The sequence below is a fragment of the Hyaena hyaena genome, unplaced genomic scaffold, assembly GCF_003009895.1.
Source record: "Hyaena hyaena isolate Hyena2069 unplaced genomic scaffold, ASM300989v1 scaffold_548, whole genome shotgun sequence".
NCBI lineage: Eukaryota > Metazoa > Chordata > Mammalia > Carnivora > Hyaenidae > Hyaena > Hyaena hyaena.
In genome coordinates, this window is record NW_024081181.1 from 74,037 (window position 1) to 93,907 (window position 19,871).

At 46.1% G+C, this 19,871-nt stretch overlaps 1 protein-coding gene across 1 annotated transcript in view; it reads left to right on the forward strand.

The window, feature by feature from the left end:
* UBE3C (ubiquitin protein ligase E3C) overlaps positions 1 to 19,871 on the forward strand; it is a 113,576-nt gene that overhangs the window by 11,716 nt on the left and 81,989 nt on the right. The window contains exons 2-6 of the mRNA XM_039255853.1: positions 9,876 to 9,929; positions 13,736 to 13,810; positions 14,263 to 14,409; positions 17,906 to 18,021; positions 18,406 to 18,563. Of these exons, the coding sequence (XP_039111784.1) occupies positions 9,876 to 9,929; positions 13,736 to 13,810; positions 14,263 to 14,409; positions 17,906 to 18,021; positions 18,406 to 18,563 (550 nt within the window). The remainder of the gene's footprint in view (positions 1 to 9,875; positions 9,930 to 13,735; positions 13,811 to 14,262; positions 14,410 to 17,905; positions 18,022 to 18,405; positions 18,564 to 19,871) is intronic.

A 19,871-nucleotide genomic window follows, 5' to 3' on the forward strand; every position in this document is an offset into this window, starting at 1 on the left:
CCTCACCTCTCACCCGCCTCTCACCGCCTCCGTCAGCGGTCCTGACAGGCAGACTGTTTCCTGTGCATGGGATCGTCCAGGGGCACGTTCCTCTCTCGTGTAGACACCTGCAAGAGCATGTGGAACGGGTCAGGGCACCCCCTCAGCCCCGATAGCACACGTTGGAGGTGGTTCCGGAGGAGTGCAGCTAGATTGACTGCATTCTCTTAAAGAGCTGGATGAGCCTCTGGGCAGTGATGTTGCGGAACTTCGTTATCTGTCTTGTATTTTAATGGCCATTTATGGTCCCTTATTCTCTAAGCAACACTGCAGTGCATATCCTTGTAAATGTGCCTTTAATTCGTATAGGTCACCTCTCTAGTAGTGCTAGGTCAAAGGCTGTGCACATTTTGAATTTTAGCAGATGCATCTAGATTGCTGAGGTGGGTTATCAGCGAATGAAAGCACTGCCGTCCTCTCTCTATAACTCACAGCAAGCTCTCTGAGTTTGTTTGCCAGATGGACAGGTAAAAATCCTCTCTCATTGCGTTTCTATTGCATTTTTTCCTAAAATGAGTAAAAATGAAGTTCTTATAGTTAGAAGATTTTTATTTCTCTCTGAACTATTTATAGCTTTTGCTGATTTTGCAAATAATTGGTATTGCATTGTTATAAATATTTGTTCCCATTTTGTTATTTTGTTAACCTGTGTTATATTTTTCTGTGTAGAAAGTTCTAATTTTTACATACTCAGATTTGTTAAATAACTTAATGACAAACAGTAACAAGACTTAATGTGTGATGTAATATATCTTTCTTTTTTTTTTTTTTTTACAAATAGTTTATTGTCAAATTAGTTTCTACATAACACTCAGTGCTCATCCCCAAAGTGCCCTCCTCCATGCCCATCCCCCCCTCCCCCCCACACCCATCAGTCCTCAGTTTTTGTCAGCATTCAAGAGTCTCTCATGGTTTGCCTCTCTCCCTTTCCCCCACCATTTCCGCCCTTCTTCTCCCCCTTGTTCCTCCGTCAAGTTCCTCCTAATCCTCCTATACGTGCAAACATAAGATATTTGTCCTTCTCTGCCTGACTTATTTCGCTCAGCATAACCCCCTCAAGGTCCATCCATGTTGCTACACGTGGCCAGATTTCATTGTTTCTCATTGCCATGTAGTATTCCATGGTATAGATAAACCACATCTTCTTGATCCAATCATCTGTTGATGGACACTTAGGCTCTTTCCATGTTTTAGCTATTGTGGAGAGTGCTGCTATGAACATTGGGGTACATGTGCTCCTATGCCTCAGCATTTCTGGATCCCTTGGGTAAATTCCTAGCCGTGCTATTGCTGGGTCATAAGGGAGTTCTATTGTTAGTTTCCTGAGGAACCTCCACACTGTTTTCCAGAGGGGCTGTACCAGTTTACATTCCCACCAACAGTGTAGGAGGGTGTAATATATCTTTCTTAGAGGATGTCCCACATGGAGATTTTTTAATTCTCCTATTATCTTCACATTTTTATAGTGCTTTATGTATGCATACATATAAATCTTAACATCTGTCAGGGATCCATTTCTTTTATTTATTTATTTATCTTGAGACAGAGAGAGAAAGACAGAGAGAGAAGCCCAAGCAGGCATGTGGGGCTTGAACTCACAAACTATAAGATCATGACCTGAGCCAAAACCAAAATTTGGGCGCTTAACCAACTGAACTACCCAGGGTGCCCTAGGGATCTATTTTGATGCGAAGACTAAAGTTACATTGTTTTTTCCAATAATAGTTATTAAATAATACACGTTACAGGCTGAATCTTTCCATTTGAGTCTCCCTGGAGACCCTCTGGATTCGACCTCTCTGATCACGCTTTAGCCTCATTAGAATAGGCCACTGTTTGTCCCAAGGTATAGTGTGTGATGATTTAGGCGGCAGATGAAGGAACATTGTAAAAACTTAGCAGCGTCTATTTCAGCATAACTAGGGTGTCAGATCCGTGATTTCTATGAAATGCGTGCCCATAAGGGGTTAGAGTAGGGACTCGTCGGCCAAGCGTCAGTGTTCCGTGTGCACTTGGGGGATGTATGCATGCGTAATATGGACTGTGTGTACAGCCCGTGTTGCTCGTGTGGACTTCTGTGTACAGAGTCTCCATGGGCCTTGCTGTAGGTTAGCAACCTGATGAGTTTCACTTTCAGAAATTGATAGTTACTTACTAGTGTGAGCTACACACAGGTATTGGTAACAGCAAATTGGGGTCATGCCTGCGCCTTTATTTTTTCCCATCGGACTACTGTGCCTGACATGGATTGGGGTTTCATAGCAACAGAAAAATGTCATTTTTAAAGTCTGAAGGTAAAGATTATGTTGTGCGATAAGGCATTCGGGATAATTATGATTGTCATCATATGTCTTGATTTATAATAAGGACCACATTAATGACCCCTGGAACTAGCTTTTTAGTCTTGTAAGCTTGCAGCCTGCATAGGAAGCATGAATCAAACAATTGATAAGGTTTTTGAAACGTTTTTCATGCACTGGCTGAGAGTGAACCTATCCCGTTATGAGCCTGGCCTCCGTGTAAAACCACCACGCTCAAGCTTTATTTAGAAACGATGAGGGATACCAACCCCAAGCTGTTCAACTTTGGGGGAACAGACAGGAAAGATTTCTGAACAGCCTGAAAGTAAGTGCAGAATGGGACGGTGAATTGAACTGAAAAGCTGGGAACACTTCATCGGGGGTATTGTATTTAATTACAAAGGCTGCTAATTGGCCAAAGTTAGGATTCAAAGTGATTTTAGTAACAAAGCGGATAACCTCATTGGTGCGACTCCTTTGTCCGGTGAGTTAGTTCTCTGTTCACTCATTGACAGGTAGGGCCAGTTTTCAGTCCTCACGAAGACAGAGCTGGTGTCTACGCACTGAGGCGCTCGCTGGTGCTCTGAGATGCACGTGAGCTGAGTAAACAAGTCCGCTTTGGTCTAGGCATCTTTCAGTCTTCTTAACCTTTTACAATCTGTTGATGCCTTTGTGACAAACAGTCACCTCGGTGTAACATGGGATGCTGTGGGAAAGCAGAGTTAGGACAGCACACCAGGGCGGGCAGTCGGGGGTTTGACCCAGCCTGGCCCGTACTCCAGCAGCCGGGCTGGGCCCCGTCCTGGCCCAGGGCAGTCCTGTCCCTGTCCTGTGCGTCAGGCGCCTGCCTAACGGACTGTGCCTTCATCGTGCCTGCGCAGGGCACGGAGTCCTCCAGCTCCGTGGCGGTAAGGGCAGCGACGGCCAGCACGCCCCGCGCCCCGTCCTGAAAGCAGAAGGGTGTCCTGTCTGTCCGTCTGCAAGAGCAGTGTCAGCTCCTCGCGGTGTAGACCTCTTACCTGCAGCCGTGGGACATCCACTGCACTGTGGGGAAAAGAGTTGGGAACAACCTGAAAAAAGTGCTTTGAGTACCACGTGTACAGCATTGAGAGCGAAGGTGTCCCCAAGCGGAGGGGGCGTGGGCAATGGGTGGACACAAGCCCCACCCCCTTCTCTGAGATCACCCCAACACTAGTACTACACAAAAGGACGCTTCCCGAAGGTCGGGCCCTGGACGCTCCCTTGAAACTGGAGTTGTTGAACCGTAGTCCCACTTGGTGTTCTGGTCAGGAGTTGGTCTTCAGAGTCCAGTTCTGGAAGAGACGGCATTTGCCTGATCCAGTGGTAAGCACGCGAGTCAGTGTTCTTCCTGTGGTGTTCAGTATCCAAATTAAATAAAATTATGGACTTAACCTTCCTCGCAAGCTTTACATAGCACCTCACACTCCTTTATCAGGATGGTAAACTGTTCTTTTGCTTTGAGGAACTTAGTTTCTGATAGGTCTTTTCATAACTGTAACCCAGTGTTTCTTTTTTAATGTAGTTGATTTGAAACTAACAGTGTAGTTCTGCTCTCATCTGTGTTTATTTTGAGGAGGACCTGGTGTCCTGGACGGGAGGACCACAGGGCACAGGCCATCCTTGGGCCTTCGTACCAGCCGGCCGGCCCCCCGGGCACTGTCTGCAGGATCTTTGTGCCCGCTGCCTTCCCCTTCGTAGCTGATAAGTTGCTCCAGGAGGTACTTTGAGATCAGGCGAATCCTGTTTTTTTCTCAAACTTTTGCCCACTCTTGCAGGTACCCGACCCCCTCACATGCAGGGGGGCGGCCGTGGGGGCGCTCCCTGTGCGGCTTTGGGCCCCGCGAGGCCACGTCCCCTCCTGCCCCATGGGCAGCGCTTGCTCCTGCCTGGACCGGGGTCTCCCGTGGTGTCCGCCCAGACTCTGATCGTTCCCTGCGTGCTGCTTGGCCTGGTAGAGCGTAGGCGTTGCCCTCGTACCACCTGCTCTGACGGCTCACAGCGCACCCTCCCCAGGTAGCTGTACCAATGGCACTCGGGCACCGGGTGAGGGTCATCTCCTGCAGCGTGTTGGAGGCCGCGTCTTTGTGGATGACACCCGTGTTGGCCTCCGTGGTCTCCGAGGGGGAGCTTCACGGGCAGGAGGACATTTAGGTGGAGTCTCATCCAAGACGGGAGCGGCTTGTGTGCGTACTGGTGTCAGGAGGGAAGCAAGGCCAGACCGGGCCGAGGGGAGTGGCCGGAGGCGGGAAGGGTAGTCGGAGGGGGCCTGGGGCAGCGGAGGGGGCCTGGGGCAGCGTCAGGAGACGGCGGCTGATCGTGATCGGGAGTCCATCAGGAGTCGGGAGAAACAGGAGGAAATGTTTTGACCTTGATATTCCTGTACTAAGGGTGTGTTTGAACTTGATCCCTCAGAGGACATTGGTGGTTCTCAGACTAGGTTCTCAGATAGGCTGACACGAAATAGAAAATAAGGGCAGTGTAATAAGGTTTTACATAAATTTGGTTAATTTAAATAACAGCATTGAGAAGAGATGATTTTAAAAAATTTTTTTATTGGGGCGCCTGGGTGGCTCAGTTGGTTAAGCGTCCGACTTTGGCTCAGGTCATGATCTCACGGTTCATGGGTTCGAGCCCCACGTCGGGCTCTGTGCTAACAGCTAGCTCAGAGCTTGGAGCCTGTTTCAGATTCTGTATCTCCCTCTCTGACCCTCCCCTGCTCGCTCGCTCGCTCGCTCTCTCTCTGAAATAAATAGAACATTAAAAAAAATTTTTTTTTACTGTTTATTTCTGAGGGAAAGAGAGAATGTGAGCTGGGGAGGGGCAGGGAGAGAGACAGACAGACAGACAGAATCAGAAACAGGCTCCAGGATCTGAGCTGGCTAGCATAGAGCCGGACTCGGGACTCGAACTCATAAACTGTGAGATCATGATCTGAGCTGAAGTGGATGCTTAACCGACTGAGCCCCCCCAAGGCGCCGCGAGGAGAGAAGATTCTTAGATTTGACGTTTAGTAATCTTTCAGGAGATGATTGAGAGTAGGTTGCAGTTCTGTGTTTGCTTTAAAAGGTTGGCAGCCGGATGTGACATGGTGCAGAGGGACGTGGGGAGCCACGGGGAGGGGGCTCAGCTGCCGCAGTGGGTTAGCCCTCCCCGCTGCTTTTATTACCTGATAGCTTGTGAGGCCGCCACCCTCTCGTGGACTGAACTGTGAGTGTGCCAGGGCCTCGCTTCCTGGGGTTCCCCCCCCAGCCGGGCCTCCCACGGTCACTGCCCCAGCGGTCCGTCCCCGCTCAGCTGCCTCGTGCTCTCTCCCTCCGCCTCCGCTGGCCGTTTCCCCATCTCCTCGTGCTGCTGAGCACATCCTTCGGGGTCGCCTTTCATGTCCTCTCAGGGGCTGAGGCAGAACACCCCTGTCCCCGCGTAGACCTGCTCATGCCTCGTGCACAGCGGCAGACTTGTGCCTCGGTCAGGCTTACAGCCCGGTGCCCAGGATGGCTCCTGGCACACGGTGCACCCTCGGCAGCCGGCTTCCCCCTCCCCCCACACTGTGAGCTCCTGGGCGCATGTGCTGTACGTGCTTGTACAGCCCCTCGTGCCTAGCACGGCGCCCGACTCCCCGGACACCTGCCCGGTGAATAAATGCGCCGCCTCTGCTTCGTTTGAGTGTCTTTTGAATGGAGACCTTCTCGATGATGGGACCATGCGGAGAGGCTCTGGGTCTGATCTGGAATTCGGTTACCGTTCAGGGGCCACCTATTGATAATTTACATAATTTATAGACATTGATCGTGTGCTCTGTCGCCCTCTTCTTTCTGTGCTGGGCTGGCTTTTTACGGCAGCCCCCGTGTCCTTAGTTCACCTTTCCTGGGCACCCCGTGTCCTGGGCTTCTCAACCCCGCCTGCCCCCCAGGCTTTCTGGACTCATGTCAGAGTTTGGCGATTCAGACTTTTTTCTGTGGCCGCCTTCTCCCCACCAGCCTCCTTTCTGACACATCTTCCAAATTACTTACATATTATGAAGACAAAGAATTTTTTTTTAATTCCTCAAAATGTAAAATAATAATATATATTTTTTGAAGTCAGGGGCGCCTGGGTGGCTTAGTCGGTTAAGCGTCCGACTTTCGCTTAGGTCATGATCTCGCGGTTCGTGGGTTCGAGCCCCGCGTCGGGCTCTGTGCTGACTGTCAGCTCGGAGCCTGGAGCCTGTTTCAGTCTGTGACACCCTCTCTCTCTGGCCCTCCCCTGCTCACGCTGTCTCTCTCTCTCTCCTAGAAATAAATAAAACATTAAAAAAAATTTTTTTTGAAGTCAGTGATATACTGCTTAGTGGGTTAACAAGTTCTAGACCACCTGTGTTCAGATCCCGGACCCTCCACTCTCACACTCAGGGAGGGAGCCCTCGTTTGTGCTGGCCTCTGCGTGTTGCACACGGGTCCTTCCCTTGCCCCTCCTGTGCAGGGTTAGCACAGTGCTTGGGTGTAGACAGATCGGTGTTAGAGTCAGCTTTGTCGTGCGCCTGACTCGATGTGCAAGATTGGTTGACCTCTCCCTGTAGCCCTTTTTCTTTTTTGTGCAGAGTATTTAAGGAGCATGAGTATTCTCTGAAAGGCCTTAGCATTTTCAAAAGTACAGTTTTATTGTTGAGATTATCAAAACGTGAGGTTTTGGTCTGTGTGTATATCAGCATTTTGGATTGCTTGTTATATACTTCCTTTATTTTTTGAAATGAATTGTCATTCAAGTAGGAGACTCTATAGCCCTTGCGCACAGGGACGAGGAGTGACCTTCACGTTTATACGATGTCCTGCGTCCAGGGAATTGGACTTACAGGCCATCAGGAGTTAGGAATATTCACCGCCAACATGGCCAGCCCTGTCTCTTGTGCTCCGTGGCTCCTCCCACATCATCAGCCTCAGACTTAGACTTTCGAAGGACTTCTAGTGGTCAAGTAGAGTCTAATTGTGCGTTTTGGTACGTAGCGCCTGTTTTGATTTTTAAACGGTTGTAGCCTCTGTACTGCGTTGCAGGGACCCAAAAGTGCTTTTCAGCTGGTGGGCTTACTGCTTCTTATAGACCAGTTTGTTTTACTTAAAGGAAGTGTTTGTCAGTCATTTCGTAAGCATTTGTTGGATGCGTATGCACACGAGGTGTGGGAGCAGATGAAAGCAGCAAGGTGCCGGCAGCCATGAGGTCCTGGGGCCCGTGTGCCGGGCTTCGGGGTTCGTGAGGACGAGGAGCTCCCCTGTGTGTGCAAGTAAATTCAGTGCCTGCTTTGCCAGCCTGGACCTTTTCGGCCTGTTTAATTTCAGACATGAGTATGTTTTTCATAGTTGTGCCAGTGTGTACCATTTTAAGAAGTCTTAGCTCTTTAGCTGTAACCAAATAATGAACATATATTAAATCTGGACAAATGGAGAAAGAAGGAAAGGGAATTATGGACATGACGATAATGGCTAGAAATTGGTCTATGTTTTTCTCTAGAAGCTTTCCATAATTCTGACCATCATAACTTGGCACTTTTTAACATATAGATTTTCCATTCTCCCTACTCCTTTTAATTAAATTAAAATTTAAAACAAAATGTTTTTCTGACTTTGAACATGTGGTACATAAAGGCTTTTTATTTGAAATTCAAGAAATGAAATTTTCTTTAAAAAAATTTTTTTAAGTTTATTTATTTTGAGAGTATGTGCATGCACACATGAGCAGGGAGAGGGAGAGAGAGATCCCCAGCCAGGCTCAAACCCACAATCTGTGAGATCATGATGTGAACTGAGATCAAGAGTGGATCCTTTCCCAACTGAGCCTCCAGGCGTCCCCGAGAAATGAAATTTTCTATAGCAGAAAGTATCTGGAGGATTTCTTTTCTTATTCTTTTTTTATTTATTTTTTTAACGTTTATTTATTTTTGAGACACAGAGGGTAAGCAGGGGAGGGGCAGAGAGAGGGGGAGACACAGAATCTGAAGCAGGGTCCAGGCTCCAAGCATCTGCACAGAGCTGACACAGAGCTCAAACCCACGAACTGCAAGATCATGACCTGAGCCAAAGTCAGACGCTTAACTGACTGAGCCACCCAGGCACCACCACCAGCCCTTTTTAAGTAAGCTCTCCTCCTAACATGGGGCTTGAATTCATGACCCCAAGATCAAGAGTCACATGGTCTACTGACTGAGCCAGCTAGGCATTCTGGATTTATTTCTTTGGCATTAAATTTTGTCAGTGAGAAGTTTTTCATTCTGCACACTGTTGATTCACATATCAGTGTATAATTTTTTAATGTTTATTTTTGAAAAGAGAGAGAGAGAGTGCGTGTGCACGCACACACGCATAGGGGAAGGGCAGAAAGAGGGACCGAGGATCCGAAGTGAGCTGTGAGCTGACAGCAGAGAGCCTGACGTGGGGCTCAAACTCCTGAACCGTGAAATCACGACCTAAGCCAAAGTTGGACCTGAGTCAAAGGTGGACCTGAGCTACCCAGGCTCCCTTATTAATGTATAATTTTAAGTTGGCTTAATTACTTGCCTTCTGACACTATTTTGATGGTATGTTTGTTTTTGTTAAGAAATTTATTTATTTTTGTAAGGATCCATATATAGTGTCTTGGACTATTAATTTTATTTTGAATTACATTTGTAAAAATAAGCTGCCCATACACTGTAAGCTAGAACTGTTCTGGGGAGAGGAAGGTTGTCTTTAAATATTTTTATTTTATTTGAAATGTTTAACTTTCCCATTTATTTCTTTGGTTCCTTCTACATGCCGAGTAATTTTGTTCAAAATTTAGTTTTACTTATGACGAAGAAAGATTTTTTTAACATTCAGTAACAGTACAGAAATTGTTTGATCAAAATTTTTATTGAGAGAATTGAAGACTCATGTACAGCTGTTAGAAATAATACAGAAAGAGGGGCGCCTGGGTGGCTTAGTCGGTTAAGCGTCAGACTTTGACTTAGGTCATGATCTCGCGGTTCGTGGGTTCGAGCCCCGCGTTGGGCTCTGTGCTGACTGCCAGCTCAGAGCCTGGAGCCTGTTTCAGTCTGTGACTCCCTCTCTCTCTGACCCTCCCCTGCTCATGCTGTCTCTCTCTCTCCTAGAAATACATAAAAAAATTAAAAAAAAAAAAAAGAGAATATAAAAAAAAAAAAGAAATAATACAGAAAGATCCTTTGTTTGCATTGCCTGATTTCCCCTGCGGGTTGTATTTTGCAAAACTAGTATGATAATCACAACCAGGATATTGACACTGATATTATTCAGACATTTCTGGTTTCACTGGAACTCTCTTGTGTGTGTAAAGAAGTAAAGATTTTTTTGTTAGAAAACTGCTGAAATACTGTCATCTGGCGGGAGGGGACCGTTTAACCCCGTGTTCCTCAGATGTCTCATGAAGTCAGAATGTCTGATGCTGAGAATCCCTTTTGGGTCAAAACAGTCTATAATTTGTATATGAGAGTACTTTAGACTTTGAAACTGTAACCTTCTTTATCTTTTCCTTTTCTCTTTTTGTGTTTAGGAAGAAAAGGCATCTCTTTTACATCGTACTCAGGAAGAAAGAAGAAAGAGAGAGGTAAAACGGCTTGTAATAGTGCCTTTAGAGAAGCATTTTCCATAGCATTGAAATAAGCGCTGCCCTTGCTGTTATATATGTGTACGGTACACGCGGCATACCCGGATACATATTTTTATGTCTATTAAACTTTAGTTTTCTGGATTTTTTGAATTTTATAATAAGTAATTTATTCTGGGACCACTGTGGAAAAGGGGGGCTAACAGGGCAGTTTCCAGAATACAGGGGGACACAGGCTTCTACAGAGTTCCGTTGCTCGCTTGTGCTGTGGTTTCCAGAAGACCTAGAAAGGCTTAGAATACGATGTTCATATTTTGCAAGCAAAAGAAGCAAGCTGACTGTGAAGGCGGCTACCTTACCTCTCTGAAGAAAGAAAAGAGACGACGGAGCTTGCGGCCTTTGTGGTTTTATTCTTTTTTTTTAAATATCTATTTATTTATTTTAAGAGAGAGAGAGAGCACGCACACATGCACATGTGGAGGAGGGGCAGAGAGAGGGAGAGAAAGAATCCCAAACAGGCTCCATGCTGTCAGCTCAGAGCCCGACGCGGGACTCAATCTCATAAACCCTGAGATCTCTGCCTGAGCCAAGACCAAGAGTCAGATGCTTAACTGACTGAGCCACCCACGCGCCTGTTTTATTCTTTCTTTTACATGTCAACTTTCTGGTGACAGTGGGTTTATTTTATCGGTTAATCAGCAATTACAGCATTTTATGGCCTACTTTTCTAGATTTTTGTTTTGTTTTCTAACAATTCATTTGTTCCTTTAGCAAATAGCAATTGAGAGTGTGTTACATTCCAGGGACTGCTCTACCTGCAGGGGACACAGATAGTAAATAAGGCAGATAATGTTCTGGGTGCTTGGGAATCTCCGTCTCTGTCGGTCCCTCCCCCGCTCGTGCACTTGCGTGCTCTCCCTTCTCTCTCAGAAACAAAAAAAATAAGAAGGACAGATAATGTTCTTGCGTGGTTATAGAAGACAGATTCACCAAGGTGTTGAGCCGGTGCTAGGTGCTGTGAGGCAGTAAGAGTGACATGACAGGAGCTGGGAAGCCCTGCTGTGGGACCGGGTGTTCAGGGAAGGACCTGAGCTGGGTGGAGTTGAGCAGAATTCCTGAAGGATGAGAAAGAAGCACCTATGGAAAGCTGGAGGAAGAGCTTGCTTGGTGCGGGAAGCGGCAAATACAAAGACTTTCAGGCGGGGTTTCTTACCCTCGGCACTGTTGACATCTTGGACCCGATAATTCTTTGTTGTGGGGCTTTATCCTGTACATCGAAGGGTGTTTACCAGCCTCCAGGGCCTCTACTGTACCCGCTAGATGCCACAACACTCCCTCCCTCCGGCCGAGATAACCAAAAATATCTCCAGAAATTACCAAATGTGGTGAAATTGCTCACAGTTGAAAATGACTACTGAAAGGACATTTATTGGTTAGTGTTTTTCATCTTTTCCGGAAAATTCTCAGCTTTCATCGCCTCCAATAGTGTTTCTGCTTCATTCTTCCTCTTCTCTTCTTCTTGGACTCATATCACATATGTATATGACCTTTGCCTTGTGTCATGTACATCTCCTGTACTCTTCTGTATATTTATCCTTTTGAATATTTTGGCTCTGGTTTGGGTATTTCTTCTGATGTGACTTCTAATTTACAGATTATCTCTTTACCAGTGTCTAATTGTTGCATATATCCATTGAACTCTAGATTTCAGATTTTTTTTTTAGTTTCAGAATTTTGATTCTTTGATTTGAATTTTATGAACATTGTAATTTTAATTGTCTTTTAATTTCATGAACATAATTATAGATTGTTAAAGATAATTTTTCAGCTCCAGTATTTGGATCGCTTGTGAGTTTGTTTCTGTTGTTTGTTCTCTTGATTTTTAGTTCTTGTCTTTTGCCTGATTATTTTTTAATGTTTTATTTATTTCTAGGAGAGAGAGAGAGAGAGAGAGAGAGACAGCGTGAGCAAGGGAGGGTCAGAGAGAGAGGGAGACACAGACTCTGAAACAGGCTCCAGGCTCTGAGCTGGCAGTCAGCACAGAGCCCGATGCGGGGCTCAAACCCACGAACTGCGAGATCATGACCTCAGCGAAAGTCGGACGCTTAACCGACTAAGACATCCAGGTGCCCCTAGTGACTAGTCACCTTTAGCTAATAAAGGGTTGAGCTGATCTGCTGCTAGTCTTCAGTCCTTGTCAGGATCAATCTGTTTCCAGTCTGCCTGAGATGGAGCCGTTAGGTCCTGGTCCCAACCAGAACACTGGAATGTCACCAAGATTTCCTCCCCAAGGAACCACTGAATGAAAAAAATAAAATAAAAAACTCATGTGACAGTAGATGGATTTTTAATTAGGTGCTCTTAGAATCATCATAGTGTGAATAAATTCCTTTTTTAAAAAATTTTCTTTACTGTTTTATTTATTTCTGAGAGAGAGAGACAGCATGAGCAGGGGAAGGTCAGAGAGAGAGGGAGACACAGAATCTGAAACAGGCTCCAGGCTCTGAGCTGTCAGCACGGAGCCCGATGTTGGTTTCGAACCCACAAACCGCGAGATCTTGACCTGAGCCGAAGCCGGACGCTTAACCGACTGAGCCACCCAGGCGCCCCAGTGTGAATAGATTCCTAAACTAGGTTTAAGCTCCGGGGTTTCTTTGCTATAACCATTTGGAGCTCAGCAAGTACGCTTGCATGACCTGATTGGTCTTCTGGGTGAGCGTGTGTGTGCCTTGCAGGCCTGGCAGGGGGCGCTCATAGAAAGCATGAGGCAGTGTCGTGGTAAGATGGGTATGGGTGTTAGTGTCATCCTGAGCGTGAATTGTGATTCTCGCATCCAGCGGCACCACTGTATCTTTATGGAAATTTCAGCTTCTGCATCATAAAACCGGGAGTAACGTTTGTCTGAGATTGTCAGGCATCTCCAAATTGGCACATGATAGGCTTTCAAGCAATGGTAGCTACATTGCTTATCATCGTGATGTGAAAATATGTATATTTTTGCTAGGTCGCTGAAAATTTTAAGACAGGCTTAAGCCTGTCAAAACTGGAGTTTCTGCTTTGAAATGAGAAAAATGACTTTTAAAATTGATGTTTGTGTTGTCTATTTTCCTTCTTATATTTAAAACTGAAATTGTTATTAGAAGTCTCACTGTGCTGGGGGATGTAAAGTGGCTTAGCCCATTTGGATAACAGTCTGGTAGCTTCCTCAACATGAGTTCTGCTCCTGAGCATGTGCCCAACAGACATGAACACAGTGTCCACACAGAACATTACGTGAGTGTGTGCCCCGCACTGTTCACAGGCGCCCAGAGAGGGGGCTGCCCGGGTGTCTGCCGGGCGTAAACGATAACAAAATGTGAGACAGCCGTACAATGAAATACTGATTGGCCGTAAAACGTAGTGAAGTATTGATACGTGACAGCACATGGGTGAGCCTTGAAAATATCATGCCAGGTGAAAAAAGCGTGACACGAAGGCCACGTATTATATGATTCCAGGATAAGAAATGTCCAGAATAGGCAATCCCATACAGACTGAAATTTGGTTAGCAGATATGGGGAGACCAGGACAGGAACAGGAGAGGAGTGCTAATGGGCACAGGGGTGTGCGGTGGGTGATGGAAGTATTCTAAAACTAGACAGTGGTGGTAGTTGGACTTTGAATATATTAAAAATTGGTAAATGGTACATTTGAAAGATTGAATTGTGTGATATGTAAATTCTGTAGTTCCTTTTTTTTCTTAAGTCTTTACTGGCTAAATGTCCATTCACTCTGACCAGTTTTTCCCTCCTCCCTTCATCATGCAGGAGGAAAGGCGAAGATTGAAAAATGCAATAATTATACAGTCATTTATTCGAGGCTATCGAGACCGGAAACAGCAAGTAAGTTTGCCTTCACACTGAGAACGAATTGGAAAGACCTGCCAGAGCTTGTTTAAAACATGGCCTCTGAGGCTGAGAGGTGGAATCCGTTTTGTGGGTGTTTTAGTTCACCTGTTTAATGAAAGTTAATGTTTTCCCCAGTAATTAACTGTATTAGTTTATATTTACATAGCTTTACAGATAGGGGAGTTTTGAGGTGACTTTAAAATAATAAAATAGAAACATGGGCTGCAGCTGAAGATCAGAGTGTTAGGAAGTGGCGGGAGACTCTTACAGGGAGTGGACGGTCTTTATTCCAGCCCAGTTTCTCTGGGTTTTATTTCACCTTTTCCCGAGAGCTGCGCCATAACGGCCCCTGTGAGCCCCCGCCGCCGTCCGGACGCCAGGGCACAGCTGGGCCACAGCGCTGCTCGCCCGCCCATCATGCCGTGTGTCCTCTGTCTTGTCCCCAGCACTCCGTCCAGAGAAGCGCGTTTGATCGCCACGCCAGCGCCTCGCAGTCCGGTGGCACTTTCTCCATTGCCAGTGGTCCCAACCTTACCCTTCTGGTGAGGCGGCTTCTGTTTTTCTACAAACAGAACGAAGACTCAAAACGTTTGGTGAGTGTTAACTATGTTCTCCCTTGCCTTTATTTATGTATTTTCCAGCATTTTTTTTAATGGGGTCAGATAACCCTCCAGCATGCATTTGTGAACTCCCCTCAGCCCACCCCAGTAGGTCCTCTTTCTGGGGGGTGTTTTACCTCTTCAAGAGCGATATAAATTTTCAGTAGTGTTTTTCACTGTTTTATTATGGAAATTTTCAAACATAAGAAAAAGTAGGAGAATCTGTTGAGCCATCGTCCATGTACCCATTCCTCAGTGCTGACCGTCATCAGCACCTTGCACCCAGAGCCCCCATACCTGTTCCTTCGGTCAGCCCTGGGAGGTGCACCTAAACACCGTAGCATGTATCTGTAAATAGTTTAAAGTTTATTTATTGGGAGAGAAAATCCTAAGCAAGCTCCATGCTGTCAGTACGGAACCAGACATGGGGCTTGATCTCACAAATCTTGAGATCATCACCTGAACCTAAATCATCAGCTGCTTAATGGACTCAGCTACCCCGGTGCCCCTGAAAATACTTGAATATAAATTTCTAACATACAGGGCCTTGCTCTTAAAACATTCAGAATATAATTGTAGTACTTTAAAATTTTATATGCTTCTGATGTGATCAGTGACGAGGAGCACTGTTAGATAATACCTGTGGGTACTTAGATGAATAAACTCTAAAAAAATGTAATTTGTTACTGTATCATCTCTCAGGGAACATTAAGAGATTTCTGTGTACTTATTAGGTTAAATATGTATTTATTCTTATAAATTGTTGTTTACTTGTAATAAAAATTTCAAAGTATATTAAACGATGGTACACAATGAAAAACAAGTCTTCTGTACCACAGCCATACATGCTAGAAAATCCCCAGAGGAAATATAAATACAGAGCACAAAGGAACACTTTATTGTGTATCTGGTGTTTGGCTTTAATTTTCTTTGATTATTCTGGAGTTAATAATTGCCTCACTTTTATTTAATTTTCTTTGAGTCTCTTGATAAAGTCGTCTTCCACTTTGGACAGTACTATAAACTGCTCTCAGTATAATTTTCCATGACTAAAGATGTCAGGCAGCCCGATGCTTCATTTCCCTGGAGATCCCTATTCTTGGATTTCAGGAGCTGCTTGCACCATTGGATTCTTTGCCTCTCGTTATCTTGGGAAAGTTATTCACTTTGCTTGTTTTATAATTTTTTTAAATGTTTTATTTATTTCTGAGAGAGAGAGAGAGAGACAGTGTGAGCAGGGGAGGGTCAGAGAGAGAGGGAGACACAGAATCCGAAACAGGCTCCAGGCTCTGAGCTAACTGTCAGCACAGAGCCCGACGCGGGGCTCGAACCCACGAACCGCGAGATCATGACCTGAGGTGAAGTCGGACGCTTAACTGACTGAGCCACCCAGGCGCCCCCTCACTTTGCTTGTTTTAGATCCTGCCTCCTGCTTCCATTATCTTTCTGCTTTCTTGGTTTACTCCCTTCGTATCCTCAGTTCACTTCCTATGAAAGGATGAGTAAGGCATTTTTAAAACTTTACTCATCTGGATTTAGTAAATAATAACAACAACAAGTTAGGCAAAGTAAATGTTTAACGTAGTGATAGGACAACCTTTTGGGTGTTGTTGGCACATTTGTCAAGGTTGTAAAATACAGTATGAGAACGCAGTCCAGAGTGTGTGTCACTGCTGCTTTGGCTTTTCTTATTTCATAGGCAACTTGAACTATAACTACTTGATCAATATATTCGCAGCCTTATTCTTGAAGTTTCTATAGATGGCACGTAATTTAGAATGAACTGCGTGTCTGATTGTATAGAAAGTATTGTATCCGATTAGCTCCTGAGAAAAGATGGACCAGTTAGCTCCAAACACCTCAGGAAGAAAGCTTGCATGTAGGTGAATTCATATCTGGAATGGGTCACAGAGATTATTTCTACCCAACTGAGTACATACTCTGAATTTGTTTCATAAAATGCTTTTGAGGGGCACCCGGGGGGCTCACTCAGTTAAGCGTCCGACTTCAGCTCGGGTCATGATCTCACAGTTTGTGAGTTCGATCCCCACGTCAGGCTCTGTGCTGACAGCACGGAGCCTGCTTCGGATCCTCTGTCTCACTCTCCCTCTGCCCCTCCCCCACTCACATGTTCTCTCTTTGTCTCAAAAGTAAACATTTAAAAAAAAAAAATAAAGCACCTTTACGTGGACATTTTTTTTTTTTTTTAATTTATTTCTAGGAGAGAGAGAGAGAGAGACAGCGTGAGCAGGGGAGGGTCAGAGAGAGAGGGAGATACAGACTCTGAAATAGGCTCCAGGCTCTGAGCTGGCAGTCAGCACAGAGCCCGACGCGGGGCTCGAACCCACTACGGCGAGATCATGACCTAAGCGAAAGTCGGACGCTTAACCGACTAAGCCACCCAGGCGCCCCTACGTGGACATTTTTGTCTGATAACATTTTACACGAAATAAGTGTTCTGTCAGAGTTCTCGAGAAGTACCTTAAAGATAACCAGCAAAGGGAAGGCCGTGTGGCGCATTGATAACTAGCCACATCTCAGAAGCCATCTTAATTTTAGCTCATTCTAATGGGTCTTACAAAATGAACAAATAACAGTTTTACAAAAGTGCAGCAGAGAAGGCAGAAGAGGTTCCTGGTGAAGTACTGAGTTTTCGAAATCATGTATGGTGGCCACGCCCACAGGGATGCCGGTTAGACAGAAATCGAACTCGGCATTTGCGGAGTTCACTGACCAGCTGTTGTGTCCAGGAGACTGGGCAGTTCTGGCCACACCCCTGACTCTTTTGTTTCTCCCCCAACCCCACTGAGGTATAGCTGGCAAATAAAGCTGTAGGATAGTTAAAGTGAACACCACAACGATCTGACACGTGTCGACATTGTGAAAGGCTCTCTCCCATCTCTGTCACCCCACACCCTACACAACTGACCGTTTCCTGGGGAGAGTGTGGCCGAGTGATTGCCTTTCCCAGCAGAATTTCCTGGAGGTAGGGGAGGGGAATATCCCAGAGGAGAGGACAGTGGAGACACAGAGGCAAAAAGTAAAAAATAAAAAGAAACAGATAGCCTTATGTACATTATGATTAATACTGTCTTTCTCACTTATTTTTCACTGTGGGTTGCTGATTTTTGCAAATGAACTGTTTTTATTTCAGATTTAGATGAGAGGTTTTTTTTTTTTTTTTTTAATGTTTATTCATTTTGAGAGACAGAGAGAGGGAGACAGAGAATCCAGAGCAGGCTCCAGGCTCTGAGCTGTCAGCACAGATCTCAACGTGGGGCTTGAGCTCAAGAACCTTCAGATCACGACCTGGACCAAAGTCAGATGCTCAATTGACTGAGCCCCCCAGGCACCCCTAGAAGATGTACTTTTTATCATGGTTTGATGACTATCTCCTTAGCACTTCAGGAAATTTGGAGTGTTCTGTAATTTGGTAAACGATGAGCTTTATGGATTGAAAGTGACCTATGATTATGTTTTGCTGTTTCAGATATGGATGTATCAGAACCTAATTAAACACAGCTCTCTGTTTGTCCAGCAGTTGGATGGGTCTGAGAGACTCACATGCTTATTTCAAATAAAGAGATTGATGAGCCTCTGTTGCAGGTAAACCCCACCACGTCAGCACCTCCCTACAGGCGCACAGTCTTGAAGGTGTCTTTGAGGGAGATGATAGGCCCTGAAAGAGATCCACGGATTATAAGAATTCTCACACGGTGTTTGTGATCTTTGATTTTTCTCGTGTTTCTCCCTTTGTGACTGTGCATTTTTCCATCCCTGTAAACCCAGTGCTGCCATGCTGTCCGGCACGTGATAAGCACTGCAAAAAACTGAATGGCAGCATGTGTGGTTATTTTCCTGTCCACCTTTGATGCTGCCTATTCAGAGACACCCACCACTAGCGCAGAGGGAGTCAAGCCCGTGGGGGGAGCTCAGGGTGACACTCGCCGTCCAGTAAGTACGTGAATACTGTTTTCTTCTTTTTTACAGGTTATTGCAGAACTGCAACGACGACAGCCTGAATGTTGCACTTCCAATGAGAATGCTTGAGGTGTTTTCGTCTGAGGACACTTACTTGCCTGTTTTACAGGATGCCAGCTATGTGGTGTCCATCATTGAACAGATTTTGCACTACATGATTCAAAATGGTAAGTAGCAGGTAGGCTCAGTGCTGTGGGCTGACGGTATCGTGTACGTGTGCACAGCCGGATTCTCTGTGCAGCTTGCACACTTGCTCTGGACACCACATGTGATGGGACCAGGCGCCATGCACTACTGGGGGTGCCTGCTAGGCTGCGTACCTGCTAGGGCTGCGTGTCTGCTGGGGGCGGGTGCCCTCTGGGGGTGCGTGCACTGCTGGGGTGCGTGGGTCCGATTTGTCGTGGGCTCCACCTGCCCTGCACACCTGGAGACACCCACCACTTTCCGTTTGCCTGCTGCTTGAAAGTGAAGCTCATGGGCGCAGGCTTTCGGAGCCCGCTCTGGTCCTCCCGCAGCCGGTCCTCCCGGGTCCTGGGCTGGAAGGAGCTGTGCCACCACGAGTCCGCGAGCTCTGGCAGGAGGAGAGCTGGTCTTAGGAAAAAGCGCATCTTAGTCATCGTGTTGGTTCAGTGGAGGAGAGTTAAAGATATTTCGTTGGCTTGGATTTTCTTACTGACCGGGTGTGAGAGCTTGTTTTTGTTTTGTTCTGTTTTTGATGTTTTGTTTATTTCTAGGAGAGAGAGAGACAGCGTGAGCAGGGGAGGGTCAGAGAGAGAGGGAGTCACAGACTGAAACAGGCTCCAGGCTCTGAGCTAGCAGTCAGCACAGAGCCCGACGCGGGGCTCGAACCCACGAACCGCGAGATCATGACCTAAGCGAAAGTCGGACGCTTAACCGACTAAGCCACCCAGGCGCCCCTGTTTTGTTTTTTTTTAATGTTTTATTTATTTCTGAGAGAGACAGCGTGAGCAGGGGAGGGGCAGAGAGAGAGGGAGACACAGAATCTGAAACAGGCTCCAGACTCTGAGCTGTCAGCACAGAGCCCGACGCAGGGCTCAAACGCACAACCCACAAACCATGAGATCATGACCTGAGCTGAAGTCGGATGCTTAACCGACTGAATGCCCCAGGCACCCCCAGATTGTGTTTTTAGTGTGCACTATCAAATGTGTCTGGACAGTACTGAGATGTTCATGAAGTATGCCTGAGGCTTGTCCCTACTGCTTTATAAGAAAGGGACAAATACCTATAAAAGACTGCATGGTTTGGAGTATTGGTGATGCCAGAGTTGGTGTTTACTGCACACCCAGAAATCCCGGTAGAAGCTTAGAAAGGTCGTAAAAGTTGTTACTTCTGCTTAAATGCCCTGGTGCCCATATTATGGTTTCCAAAGGTGTCATTTCCTCTAAAAGGGGAAAGATGAGTCTGGAGGTGCTCCTGGCGAACGGTGCAGCTCAGTGCTCCCCGCCCCCCCC